Below are 15,043 nucleotides of genomic sequence, written 5' to 3' on the forward strand. Positions count from 1 at the left end.
ATATTTTTTCCTACTTTGTTGTAAAATATTTGAACGATTATGTATTGCAGACAAAGAGAAGGATATACAAATTGCTACGGAAAAGATCCGAAATCAACTTCATGAGTCTTATAGAAAAGAGGAAGAACTGATGAATGAAGTCACGAACTTGAAGGTACGTTCACATATACATAATTAACTGCGGAAATCGAATGCAGAGATTGACAAATTATTATTTATATTACATACCTTTAAACAGGATCAATTGGCTGACGCCAAAGAGTGCTTACAAGCAGCCTCCAGACTTAGTGAACAATTAGACAAGAAGGACGAACGGATCGAGCATTTAACTCAAGAAGGTAAATTGCAACCAGTTACTACGCACCTTTTTTGGCTGCATTTTGATATACACCTTTCGCATGATTTCTTAATTCAATGTTGCAACGTGAATTCACACTAAAAATGTTCTGATTCGAATGAAAACACAATTTCTGTTATGCTTCCCGATTACCCTTTTTATTATAACCAGTACGTAATGGACACGGTCAAGCGACTTTAGATATTGTAACAGCCTGGAAATGTGAAAACTATTACATAAACAGGTATATTAGTATTGCGTTAAGAAAGCTATGCGAATCATTATTTATCGGCTCATGCCTTTATATGTATATTCGTACATACGATCACTCTACTTTGCTAACTCATACATATGCTAATTTAACGTTGAAAAGTAGTAAGCCTTTGAATGATAGGAACTTTAAACTGCGCGAAAAATTGTTATTTATGGAAAGACCTTGGAGAATTTAACAAATATCTCCAAAGAGACCGGATAAATAAAAATCTTGTATTTAAAAATTCACATAAAGATTATATATGCACCGCATTAATATTATCCTACTCCTTGAACGTCACGTTAGTACAAGTGAGAAATATTAAAATAACGTTATTTTCACCGGGGTCTCTCCGTAAGTTATCCGCTATGTTATTTTATAGATAACTCTAAGAATGTCGGTATCATGGAAGTATGTTGATTAAATGACATTATTTATAAGCATCAGTTTGACTGTGAGCTGTGACTAATCTGCAAAAACAAGCGCTCACACAATCTGGTGGCGTAGTCAAATATCAGCTGGTAATTCTGGGTTTGTGACAGTAGCCCAGGATTCTTGCTGGTATCCGGCTACGAACCGGCCCGTCGCCTTTGCACGCTAAATCGCATCTCGACTGGCTCATGCATTGCCATTGGTGCTGGTTTTGTTTTTCATTTCCATTCGTTACAACGGCATATGGTACATGTTCCTTCAGAGTAGTGTAAAAGTTCAGACAAAGGTTAGCATCATAATCCTTGAGTCGTCGTCCATCGAAACCGATTCTTCGTAATTTAAATCGGCTTCTGCATGAGACGATCGTTTTTTGAAAATAGAACCTTAAAACAGCCTCTGCAAATAGTTTCACGTGCAAATCTGTTCAAATTAAATGATAGTTTACCTAAGAGTTTCGCATTCCCCTGTACCCAATGGCGCGTCGTAATGGTTCAAAGGGTATCCCGTGCACTACCTCGGCACTTGTAAAAAATATAATTTCGGTTTTATAATATTTTTAACGACAGTAACGATAATACCTAAGAAACAAGAAGTCACGAGAGTATTTTATACGTAATAACAGGGTGGTTCACTAGACACGTAATATTTTATGTAAGGTCAGCTCGATATGTAAAAGTACGTAAAATGTTCAACACCTTCAAGTAAAATATTACAACTTAAAATAACGTTCATTACATATTTTTTTTTGTACAACAATGCAATATATAAGTCATAAATATACGTGATACATACATACGTGTAAATATGCAGAAAGATATGTTATACGTTATATCGACATTACATTTGATGTTACGTGTTTGCTAAATTATTCAGTAATGTGCATGATTTAAATGGCACCTCATTATTATACTCCTTACTTAGTTACCCGATTTAATACGATTATTTTTAAAATCATTAAAAACGTATTTGGTCATTGCTTTACTTAACATTAAAATCATTGTTTCATTCGCTCAATGAGTAATATCCGAAATAGTGGACCCTATCTTTTTATTTTTATTCATAATCAGAATGGTTTCGGTCATTTTCTTGACATAAAAAAAGAAGTTTTCATATCAAGAAAATTGATACAATCGGTATTAATTTTTACATTCCCGTTCAGAAATATATCGCTTTGATCTCGATTATACTTTTCGCTTTATTCATTTAGCCATTTGTTAGAAAATATCGAAATGGTTAGAATTACCTCGAGGCGTTTACAGCGTAACGAAAAATAGCTTGATACTGTAATTCTATCCTGTATATTTACATACTAGAGATAACTCTACACGAGGCGAACGATACCTCTGCGTAGGAAACAAAAACGAAAGAATACTTGGTAGTGTCAGTGTGGGTAATCTCATGCGGTAACTGTGAGCGTATAAGTTACAAAGGCTCATATTACCTCGTGGGATTTCCCACCCGCTACCCATACCCTACAAATACAGGTTTAATTTAGCATTTCCACTTTTATTTAACAAATGCTGCCCGCAATACCTGAGCATCACCTGATTGCCATTGTAAATAGAATGAAACTTAAAGTTATTGACATTGAATAAATAATAAACAAAAAATAATCCGAAAAGATAGAAACATGTCGACTAAATGTTTTTTCTAAGTGAAGGGTCAATAACTGAGGTCTTTCATCTATGTATCGCCTTGAAATTGGTTGGCTTGTAATAAAATCAGGTGATGCATCACACGATTTGTATCAGCTTGAGCGTTTTAAAGGTATTGATAGTACTTAGATCGTCACGGAGTTATTTTTGGCGGCATGAGTAAACCCTTAGTTCGTTAGAATGGCATGATAAAGGAAGAATGCAGCATGAACGATTAGGACATGGGTGTGAGTATTACATCAGGTACTGGTGTGGTATCGTAACAACCAGTACTTGTGTCATACTTGCGCTCGTGTCTTTTTGACCTGCCAGCCTGCCGAACCTTCGACACAGGAACGAAATTATGCAAAACCTACACTGGCTAGATAGTAAGAGTTTCACTTTGGATTATTTCCTTACTCGTATCTTTTACCAAGTCTCGTGCATCCCTATGATTTATCGCATCCATCATTAGTTTGCGTCATAAATTTAATGATTTATATAGTTTTATAGTTGCCTGAAAAGGGTCCGAACGTATCGTCTGAAATTCTAGAATTTTGATATCATTAATTACTTGGTATGACATGGTATGCCTAAAACGTCTGTTGAACAAATCGCAATGATCTCAAGTCAGCATTTAGAAAAATTATGCGAAGTGCATTTTAATTGTACCAATGTTAAGTATAAATAATATTTGTGTCCCCATTGGAATCGAAGAATTTTATGTTGGCGTTACCTGATCCAAATGGGCGCAATTGTAAAGCGATATTAATTACCGTCAGGTTTAATATTTGCAAAAAGTAATCGAAAATAACGTCTTGGAACCATAAAAACTAATTCCCGGGATAATTTTAACTTTATTATTGTTTTAGTGGCAAGGTTGTCAGAGATTGTTAACACGGCTGAGGAAAGGATACAAGAGGCCAATCGAAACGGAGAGGGAAAAGTTGATAAGTTCGTTCATTATTATACGTTTCTCTTATTAATGCTATTTTCTTGCCATTTCGAAACAGTGCATGTTCTTGCAATTGCTTTTACAAATTAAACCTTATTACATGTTCCCGTATTATTGTATTTACTTTTGTTAACGGTTTCAGGTCTCTCGTTAAGAATCTTTTACTGGGTTACATATGCTCACCAACCACTGATAAATCATCTGTCCTTCGAGTCTTTGCAACCGTTTTGGATTTCAATGATTCGGAAAGAGACAAAATCGGGTTGAATGGTCCCGTTTCTGGTACAGGATGGTTTTCCGGATTGCTTAGCGGTGCAGGACCTTCAACTAAGGTAAACAAATTTCATCTTTTTGAGGATATTCATTGATACCTACTGTTCTATTATGAAGGTTCATTGATAGTAGAACATAATCTAGAAGTCTTTTTGAAAATAATAACAAGAAGCGAAATTTTATACAATCTTTCACTTAACTTGTATTAATTTTCTGTTATCCTGCCTCATTACCAGCTCGAAAAAGTGCACGTAAGTTTATTGAAAGAGCAATTAACTAACATCACTGTCTTTAACGAGCAATACATGTTGCTGCTTAAACTGAGTGTTAATATGAAAATTCAGATAAAAACACGGTTAAAATATGCTGTAGGTTGAAATTAGTAAGATTCTAATGAATGTATGGTTTCAGGATCAAGAAGTCTCACTGTCAGCTGCCTTTGTTAGATTTCTAGAAAGTGAATCGAAACCAAAATCTCAAGTACCAGCTCTACCACTAGCACCTGCGGTAAATAATATTCCTAACTTAACATATGAAATTTAGAAGCAAACCTCATTGGCGGAATTTAAAACGGAGTATATTACAACAAGATCCATTATTTTTCTCTAAAAATATTACACATGATATAGACAAAATTATATGACAAATTTAACGAGTAAGTTTGCATATGTCCACAGCCTTTGCCTCGATCTGGCCACAGTCGACAACATTCTACGTCATCCACGCATTCCACAATTTTGCTGTCCAACGTCACTCTTCCAACATTTCCGGATTTCGTTCCAGCCAGAAACAGTGGGTCAATTTTGAAAGAAGTCCTAAAAGATAGTTGATACTAAGGAGACCTCACGATATGATTTATGCACAGAGGGTTTATATGGCATGAAATCTGTAGACATATTAAAATGTCGTCCAGAACATATAATGAGATCGAATACGGTAATACTGTAATTAAGGATTACGACTGTGCAGACTACTGATATTGATTGTGAGGCAACGAATAAGTAATGATGTTACTCCTATATAACTCGCGTATGAGTGCTTTTTATACCTAACTATAACCCTGCTCAAATTATGGCGCATAACAAACATTTGTAATGTACGGATCTGTATGATAAAATTAAACTGTAAGTTGTTATGGACAGTATGCAGGGATGAGCAGCAGCTAAATATTTTTGGAGATGAAATTGTTCGCCATTATCCGTTTTGTAAACATGAATATATCCACTAAGCAACAAAATGAAACACTGTTAGGTACATATCCTAATTCGCGCTTATTTTATGTGTACTATACAGAGACGAGTATTTATTATCTTACCTACGGGAATCTAATTTCTTACAAATTACAGAATACAATAATATGTTTCGATAATTTTACGAATTTATTTTATATTTCTTAATATTGGTGTAATTCAATAGTCTTTAGTAATGGCAAAAACATTTTTCATTTCCTGTGTCTAACTGCTGCTTATGTGATGTTATATTTATATATGTATAAAATACTATATGAATTATAGAACTTGTCACATATTTGTTAGACTTAGCTCTTGCGAGGTGAAAAATCATAAGTAATTTACGAGATTATTTTAACTTGCCCAATTTCAGATGGCAAATGCTTGCCTTGTGAATACTTTTACAAAACAATGAAATTGAATCTACTACAAAAAATTAATTAATATAATTTTCGAGTTAACCGAGCTAACTTGGATTTAATCATATCACCTTTTCAAGTCATTTTCCAGACATAGAAGCGAGTAATTTAAAAAATGTCACTAAAAACAGATCAGTATTTTTCCAATTCACAGCGCTTCTTCATGTATAATTCTAGAATGACGAGATATTAAGACAGAATTTATATATTCCTAACTCTTATTTTTGCTTCCATATATTATAATAAAATATTTTCATCTTTGGGATTTATATTTTATGTTCTGGTTGATTGCAGTACAGTCGCTTATTTAAGATTACTTAAGCAATGTAGATGCCTGTATTAAACACAGTTTGTATTAAAAAAAACAGGGATATCCAAACTATGTATAGTAAAACTATTTGTAGATATGGAGTCTTGGAAATATGTATAACTGGAGTAAATTCTGTTGCAGATTGTATTACTCTAATTGGTAAGTTTGCATATTCCTGTGTTAAAATATTCATTGTATTAATACTAAATGCAATTAGAGATTAGCGTTGTCTTGCTACCATCCCGGCTGACGTTTTACTGGAAACAAATATTAAACTAATAAGATTCATAAAATTGTACAAATGAGTATAACTTAATTGTCTGAATTGACGATAGATCATTGATTGCGTTATATTGTGTAACATGCACTCGATTATTTCATAAATTTCCAAAAATCAAGAAATAAAGATTTTGTATACACGTGTAAAACATCTATTAACAGAAGTATATAGGATTTGCAGAGTCTGTAAATTTTATATTGATTGCTGCAAGCTAATGTTTCAAAATGTCTATGTCAGCTGCAAATCCAGATTATTTCCTACTCCTTGAATATCACACACGAAATTATTATTATTGTCCTTCAAATCCTTTTAAATGTATCTTTCAATAATCGTATGAAATGTTTGAACATTTGATCTCAACAAAAGGGATTCAATAGATTTAATTCATGTACATTAAATTCATAAATCAATCAAATCCAAACTACATTGACAAAATAAAGTTGATTGACTCAAAGAAATATGCATTACAACAGAATCCTGCGATCAAATACGTCTAAAGAAATGTCAGATTGGGAAAACAAACTTATTTTAAATTGACAATTGCTTTAAAGCAACATCAATGTTTCTTCTCAATAGAATAATTGTTTCTTGCAAATACATATGATTTATGCAATAATATATATTTGTTTCTGTCAACTAATCTTTTTCTCAGTGTTATAATGTACATAATATCTCTCTTTTACTCTTCTTTTGTGAACGTTTAAGACCATTATGCCATTTAATGTCTCTTTTAAATTTAAATACTCAAGTACTACCTAAATCAACAGTGTTAAACTGAAAACACATCTAGAATATATATCAGATTTACAAAAAGAACATGTTCTTAAATAGAAATTTAAACCAAAATTAAAGTATACTATTTAACTTAATACAAATCAAATTACTTTATGAGTACAGGCAACCTAGGAAGTAGGATAGGAAAACTGAATAAAAACCCATTAAACACTGTACATTGATTCATGTGCAGAATAAATTTATTTAAAAAAATCAACTATTTCATACAACTATAGGACTAAGTAAGATAACAAATGAAATTGAATAATGAGAAACGCAAAAATACTGGTCATGATAATCTATTTCTTTTCACACTTCCCCTCCTCTTCTTTCTTAGATTCTTTCTCAGTCTTTTCCCGGATCGCTGGCTTGCCAGTGTGTTCGATCTTAATCGACCGCTCGTTCTGCTGCTTGGCGGTATCCTTTCTTGGGGCGGTAATGCTCAACACTCCATCCGAAGAAAGGTTGGAGGTAATTTGTTCAAGATCGCACTGCTCTGGAATCAAGTACCTCCTAACGAACTGCCTGGAGATCCAACCATGTTCGTCCTGTTTCTCCTCGTGTTTAGCTTCTACAACAACGCTCTTGTCGACGACCTTAACATTAATTTCCTCAGGTTTGAACTGTTGGACATCCAAGATGACCTGGAACTTGTCCTTGTCCGCCTTGACAGTGGAGGCACCTCCTTCACCCTTGCGCAAAAGGTCACCCCAGGGTCGATAGTACGTCAAAGGGTTTCTGTATCTTCGGTCTCTTCCAGGGAAGACATACTGCTCCAGAATGTTTGGAGTCAAAAGCTGATCAGGGTAGAGACCCAAGCCAAAATTCTGATCAAGCAATCTATGGGGACGATCCAAGTCCTCCCACCAGTCAGAGAAAAGAAGTGGTACCAGAGACATGATGCCTGATTTCTGTAACAAATAAAAAGGTACACTTAATACTCTTTGTCAAATTGCTCGAAAAGTCTTTTCACAACTCTTGCAAAACAAAAACTTACAGGAATATGTTCTTCCTCTCTTACACTTGATTTCGCTTCAGCGAAACAATAAAAGCAGTATTAGGTTCTCTCGTAACCAACGTTACTCTTGCGCTCGCTTATTCTCAACTGTTGCTCAGGTCCGCTCCGCGCCGTTTATATAGAGGCCAACCGACTCGAGCCAATACCTCCTGCCGTCGAGAATCTTCCTAACCTTGTTTACTCGCGAACTTGACAGAAACTTCGATAAGATTCGCTGCTCGTCCATTTTTGACTTATAAAACACTGCCTTCGAGATGCACCTAAAATGACAAGCGCACTTCTAACCTCAAAATTCTTGAACGGCCATTTCCGACGTTCTCTAAATAACACGAATATTCGTAAAATGGCCAACTACCGCCAACAAATAGAACGACGGCTGTTCTTTTAACTACCGACACTCTGCGTTTACACTCTTTCAACGCAAATATTTCAAGAGTATAAATTCTGAAAGATCTGAGGACCTTTTTGACATAAGCATTTCAAAATAATCATGATTCTTCTTTTCTCACAAGTAAACCGATGAATGGCACTGCCAGAATATTCTGTCGAATATCTACGCTTCGAAATTCAAAAGCATGCGCGCTTTTCCTGTCGAACGCTCTCGATTCAACAAGATGCGTCGAACAACGATGTTTCCAGAAACGTCCACTGTCATTATTTTACATTATTCTACAACAATTAAGAAAAAAATAGATCACCCGATTAAAAATTAATTAACATCTGATTCGTTTTATGATTCAGTTATAAAACTGTTAAATTTCTATAATCTATGCAGTTACTTTCTGCAAGTTTCAAGAAAAGACCGTTAATGTCAAATACTGAAACCCCCAGTAACAAGAAGTTTCCTGTATATTTCAAAATATTTTGTATTTACATTCGTTCGATCGTTTCCAAGAAATTGTGGAACAGTGATGGAAATATCGTAACGACCAGATATTTCGAAATATCTACTTGCGTATTTAAAGTCGGTTTAAAGTAATATTTCAAATAAATAAGACGGAAAGTACTGTGTACAAATTATTTCTGCACTAATGTTATCGTTTTTCTTCTATCCATTACAAATGTTTCAAGTAAGCTAGAAATCGTATCTTCTACACATAGCCAGAAGATTCTACAGTAGGTATTCCAACGGTTATAGATGTTTCCAGAAAATCGTAGATGTATAACTATATATATTAATGTATAAATTTTCAGAATGTTCAAGGTGTATAAGCTGTGCTAGAATATTCTTAATGACTTAAAATAAAAAATCTCGCTGAATTTGGTTACAATACGTGTATAATGTTTCGTACACATGTAAAAGATTCCTTCCTTCCAGGTTAAAATGAACCTTTTTATCGGTGACATTTATATAATACAAATGTCAAAATTGATATTTCTAAAATTTGAAATCTGTAGTGTCAATATATTTTTATATAATACTGTAATAAGGATAGGATTATATTATACCGAAATACGAATTTTATTCCTAAGTAGGGTCTATGTCGTTCTGGACGGTTTGATATGGCGAGCTGTTGCTCGGGTTACGTATTTTCGGCACGCTATTACTGACGCGCGCGCGGGCTACAGTCCGTACAGGCAGTTTGAATTTCAGAGGCTTTCTGCGTCATATTCTCGATGTAATTAAAACGGGGGATTTAGGGACAGAGCATTGCAATAATTTCAATATTTGTTTTTAGCTTACTTAAACATCAACAATATTTTAGTCGGAAAAGACACATCGAAGCACATTCTGCACGGCGTTTAATTACAATCAATGAGCTTTTTAACACGTTGACTGCCACGCGCATTTTATTTGACTGCTATGACACCCGAATATGGGTGACGTGCAATCAACGTGTTAAAGAACTTGTTATATTTGGAAAAAAAAACACTTTTACGCATCACGTACATGTATAAAAATGTCGGATTAAGTGAGTTGAAATAATAACTGCAGGCATTCGTCCAGCATAAACCATTGATAGTCGTCTGCTTGTTCAACGACTGATTAGATCGTGTATAATCTAGGGCAGTAATACACGTATAGAACTATTTGTATTCATCCGACTCAAAGTGACCCTACAAATCGTTGTACCGTCGGTTCTGGCTAAACTCGAATATTCTGGACATTATCGATCCTAGTTCAGGTGGCAATACGCCTGTCCTTTATAGGAATGAATTCTAAGACAGAACGTTAATTTACAGAAACATCATCTAGGAAAATATGGAAGGGACTCTATTAATATTTACCAAAAATCCTTAAGAATATTATAAACTGTAATTCAAATAATTTCAGAAGTAAAAGTAAATTTCTGTTACGTGTGCCTGTAAACATTAATGAAACTAAGTAATTTTCTTTTAGTATTACCATGGTTTTCGAAGAGAGTGAATAAAAAGATGCCATAAAGGTTCGAGGAAGCGTCACATTTATCGATTGTAGGAGTGCGAAGCCTCGACAAGTCCATACCAGATTGTTCTGGAAGGGCCTAGGAAGTTAACCCTTCTATCTCTTCTGGAAGATTCTTGAGCTGTGCTGCTTTTGTTCCAGAAAGTTCTAGGAGATTTTCTGGTCGATTCTAGGACGTTCTATGTTACGATCGTTTTCATGCTTTGGTAATATATCGAGGTTGTGGGCGTCAAGAACCCAGAAACTAAATAATCGCTCTTTCAAAGAATTTTTTCGGACGCTTTCGAATTTCAATTCACTCTGTATTTTTTTAGAAGGTTCTAGAAAATTCAAAATTCTAAAAGATAGATCCTATGTAATGCTTTCCTTCGGATGGCAGACAGGAATAGCTCCTAAGTCACTTTTCTTCATTTTGAATCATGTGATGTAAGATTCATAGGAACGGTAGCTGGCGTCGACCCTGGCGAATTGCCAATATTGACTTTAGTGACCTCTGAAGACATGTCGACCGGAGATAACGGACCATTGCAAAGGAACTTAAAGTATTTTTACCTTTCCTAAAATATACTGAATTATTGCGGTTCATCGATTGCAAATGCTTTAAATATCCAAACAAGGCTGTATTAGCTTTCAGAATATTGGGCCGAGGACTTTGAGGTCCCTCAAAAATTGTCTAACTTTATCTAATAAATTCGAAAATAATTTAACCTTAATACTAGAAAATACACAGTAGAATTATTTGAAATATTTTCAAATTTCAAATTAAAAAATGTTTCAAAATCCCGGAAAAAAGAATGTTTCCGAAATACGCATATTCCGTATATTCTAATGGTTAAACAAAAATAACATTTGTACCTCCGACGTAAAGCAGTGAAAAGATTTTACTCGAATGTTCAAAATAGGTAAACTCAGTTGTAATTAAATTTCTATTGTGAAGAGCTTCATCCCCCTCCCCCACATCGCCATATCAGGAATAGAATATTTACCAAAAAACGATCTGGTATAAAAAATTCAGCGCATCGTAAGGGACGTGAAATCAACCGCATGAAAGAAATACCGTGAAATGCAATATTGTCCATGTAATAAAACTAATAAGCGATAGAAATGTCAACGCCTGATTACCTTATCAATACTGTTTATTAACCTCTAAATACGGTACAAAAATCTTACAAACTAATTTTTGTACTGAAAGCTTTAGCTTTATAACTCGACTTCGAACAAGAACGGGAACATGACAACGCGTATTTAAGGTGCACGTACATGATGCGTTTAAGGGTGAATGTAGGAACGATACAAAATAAATGATGTAATTTAAGTCTTAACGGCCTTTTTTCCCCGTTGTCCTTGGGTCCTCTGTTGCGTCTGATCCCGCTGCGTCTGCGCCTCCTCCTTATGGCTTTCGTCGTTCTCCACGTGACCGTTGTAATGAGTAACGGCGGGCTGGCCGGTGTACTGTATTTTGATAGGTCTCTCCGCGGTGTCTCCTTTCAGGGCCTCCTTCCTGGGAGCGGTGACGGTGAGAACTCCATCGGAGGATAGGCTGGACTCGACCTTGTCGACGTCGCATTGCTCGGGGATCATGTACTTCCTCACAAACTGCCTGGATATCCATCCGTGTTCGTCCTCCTTCTCCTCGTGTTTGCCCTCGATGACGACGTTCTTGTCGACGACCTTGACCGTGACCTCTTCCGGCGAGAACTGCTGGACATCCAGGGTCACCTGGAACTTGTCCTTTTGGGCGTCCACGGTGGAAGCGCCGCGGCCTCTCCTCAGAGATTTGTGTTGCAGGAACGGATGATAACGCCTCCGCGTCCTTCGCTGCGGTCGGTAAAGCAGAATCTCCGCACTGTTCGGAGCGGCGTCCTCGAAGAGGTCTTCGGGGTTCAGCGGCAGACCGAAGTGCTGGTCGAACAGGCGATGAGGCCGGTCCAGGTCTTCCCACCAGTCGGAGAACAGCAGCGGCACCAGTGACATGTTTTCCAGTTGTTGGCTAACCTCGCCTAACTCCGGGTTGTCCTTCACCTCGCTCGTTGCTCCGGCACGTCAATCCGTGACGAAAATGCGTCAACTTTAAACCGTGGTGCAGTCGCTTGGGCTGTTTTCGTCTTCGGAGGGAACTGTTCAATAATTGTTGATAATATTCCTTGCAATAGAAGGTTTTATCGTACGCAGTGCGCAACGCTATCGCCTCGCTTGTTGAATCGAGTCTGCGCCGCGGTGCCCGCGCTGCCTTATATATACCCGGCGGCGGGAGAGGGGCGGCCGGTGGAGGTTTCTAGGTGCGGAAACCCCGAGAATCGTCTGGAAGCGTCGCGCACCTCGTAGAGCTGCACCGTTTTACGTCGCCGTTGCGGAATACGCGAGCGACCTTGAGCACAGCCGCTCCGACCGGCCCCCTCGCTGCAGTGCTCCCGCGAGGGGATAATGACACCGGGAGGGGCGTTTAACCGTCTAGGTCATGTCTAGACCATAGCCACGGCTCAATCTAGAATCGACGCTCCGCGGCCTCGGTCATTGTCGCTTCGCGTTGCTTGACTTGGCAAACTGCGCCGACGCGCGAGGGTACGTTAGAAAATGGAGTACTATGTATTGTATGGCCGAAGACGCGCTCGTCCCTCTCGCCAAGCGGAGCCAGTTTTTAAATAATGCAACGCGAGCTCTTATATCGGCAATACCCTACCCTAAGCGAGGATACATTTACAGTATATAACATGGCGTGAGAGGTTACGGACGTTTTTTGTATCATTCTACCTCGTGGGAAAGAGCATCGTTTCGACCACTTATTTCTAATGTTAGATTCTACAGTTTATTAATCTTATCATCTTTTCATCGGGTTCTATACTTCAAATTTCGACGATACAAAGTGAAAAAATGTTGAATTGCAATATATTACTTTACTGTTCTCATTTTTAAATAACAAATTTAAAGATTGTGAATTCGACAAGCAGTTTTGGTATTAATGATTTTTTTATGAATTAGAGCTGAGAAAGCAAGCGATCCTCCGTTCAAAACACTCGAAAAATAAGCAGTTTAAAAAAAAAATTAATAAAAGCAACCGCAACGTAAGGTGAAAAAAATTTATCTTTTAGTAATACGTGTTTTCAATGATCCTGTAACGAATTTTGATAGCGTCCGCCAAACGATATTTCTATAGTGACACACTGAATGTTAAATATTTCCAATGGCAATGTGTTAATTCAAACTAGACTAAATTTTTTTTAAGATTTAAACGTGTAGTACTACATGTAGGAGGTAATTTAAATACATGTGTCTACTATTAACAGTTTCCTATATTTCGTCGATCTCGCAGCCTGGTATGATGGCTTATTATAAGACAAATATGCGTGTATGCCTCAAAACTAGAGTATTCCGAATAAGAGCCAACTGCTCGATTCTGTGGTCCAAGATTGTGTCCTTTCTGTTCACTGTTCCTAGGAACAGTCTTGGTTTAGCCGTATCAGATGTTTAGGCAATGATCACGCCTTCTAAATAATGCACACGTCTTCTCACCCGTGATCCCTGGAATAAGGCCGCCATGGACTTCCGATCACTTTGCCTTTGTCCCTTTATGAATATTTCCTTCATACAGTATTTAACATTTTTACCATTATTTAGTTTTTTATTCATTTATAAATACTTAATACCGATTATTCAAAAATTTGACAAGAGTGCCTTTTTAATGAATTTGTATCAACCCAGATGGGGTTTTGAACTATATTCAATGTATGTATGCCGAGATGGTCACCAGACGGTAGGTTGTCCGTAAGACGTATCGATTATCGCGACATTTTTAATGTAAATATAGCCAGCTCTGCATGAGCGCATTGAGATTATTCATGCGGGGTTTAAAGCAGTTTTAAAGTGGTCAAAAGTTAACGAAAGTTAATACAGAAAGTCATTTTTGTTTGTAAAAAATAACCAGAATCCTAACCTAGATGCATCCTGCCCTTTATAAACTGATTAATTTTTATACTATATATTTCATGTTTTGGGTCAATGATCTTTAATACTGTGGAATTTGAACCCTGTAAAAAATGAAAGTTCTGACGAAAATCATTGGACTACTGCCAGAGAGTGCGTTGACATTAAGCACGTTAAGAAGTTTCCATATTTCTATTAATACCAAAGTCGAGACACTGATCTCAAGGTTATCGAGAAATTAATAAATGCATTTCATCATATCACCAACGGTGTGGTTAAATATATATAAGCCAAAGTTTATCAAAATCCTAATCAGAATTAAGTGTTTATTTTTTCAAACATCTTGTTTATTAAGGAACGGTTTATATAGTTTTGTGCTATGTATAAACCGAGTCCAAATTTACCTGATCTCACTTTTAATCAATATTAATAGTCCTGCGAATAATATCCAGAAAGCCGCCTTTTGTCACATATAATGACAGGATGTTTTCGTGACGCGTAGCACCTATTACAAATAAATCAATTTCCGAAAGGTAAACTCTTTGTGTAAAATCGACAAACAATAATTAAACGTCATGATTCAGTGATCTTTCAAAGTATTGTTCTTGTGATCGTTACGTGTCAGCAATTAATTACATAGGGCAATTCGCGGAATGATTGAATAAAAAATGATGGAGAAAAGACCATCCGAGATCCATGTTGTATAACCTTTGAAAATATAAAACCTATATTTTATCATCGCGAGCGTACGAGCCGTCACGTAATCCAATTTAAAAAGTCACGTACGACGTATCTTCAATTCGACAATACGATGCCACTACA

At 36.4% G+C, this 15,043-nt stretch overlaps 3 protein-coding genes across 4 annotated transcripts in view; 1 reads left to right on the top strand and 2 right to left on the bottom strand.

Annotated features, from left to right (window-relative positions):
* The window catches only part of LOC105694165 (thyroid receptor-interacting protein 11), a 50,240-nt gene extending 43,970 nt beyond the window's left edge, over positions 1-6,270 (top strand). For both annotated transcript variants that reach the window (XM_012414569.2, XM_012414570.2), the window contains 6 exons: positions 51-154; positions 239-338; positions 3,529-3,610; positions 3,754-3,943; positions 4,296-4,391; positions 4,562-6,270. In XM_012414569.2, the coding sequence (XP_012269992.1) occupies positions 51-154; positions 239-338; positions 3,529-3,610; positions 3,754-3,943; positions 4,296-4,391; positions 4,562-4,714 (725 nt within the window). In that variant the 3' untranslated portion in view covers positions 4,715-6,270. The remainder of the gene's footprint in view (positions 1-50; positions 155-238; positions 339-3,528; positions 3,611-3,753; positions 3,944-4,295; positions 4,392-4,561) is intronic.
* An 808-nt stretch (positions 6,271-7,078) lies between these two features.
* LOC105694166 (protein lethal(2)essential for life) lies at positions 7,079-8,038 on the bottom strand. The gene is made up of 2 exons (XM_012414571.2): positions 7,894-8,038; positions 7,079-7,807 (listed from the first exon to the last, which is right to left on the bottom strand). The coding sequence occupies exon 2, from the start codon at positions 7,793-7,795 to the stop codon at positions 7,196-7,198; it is 600 nt and encodes a 199-aa protein (XP_012269994.1). The 5' UTR covers positions 7,796-7,807; positions 7,894-8,038; the 3' UTR covers positions 7,079-7,195.
* A 3,380-nt stretch (positions 8,039-11,418) lies between these two features.
* Positions 11,419-12,531, bottom strand: LOC105694286 (protein lethal(2)essential for life-like). The gene has a single exon (XM_012414803.2). It carries the CDS (start codon positions 12,272-12,274, stop codon positions 11,612-11,614), a length of 663 nt encoding a protein of 220 aa, XP_012270226.1. The 5' UTR covers positions 12,275-12,531; the 3' UTR covers positions 11,419-11,611.
* Positions 12,532-15,043: the final 2,512 nt, after the last annotated feature.

This window comes from Orussus abietinus, unplaced genomic scaffold, assembly GCF_000612105.2.
Source record: "Orussus abietinus isolate OABI.00-Male unplaced genomic scaffold, Oabi_2.0 scaffold52, whole genome shotgun sequence".
NCBI lineage: Eukaryota > Metazoa > Arthropoda > Insecta > Hymenoptera > Orussidae > Orussus > Orussus abietinus.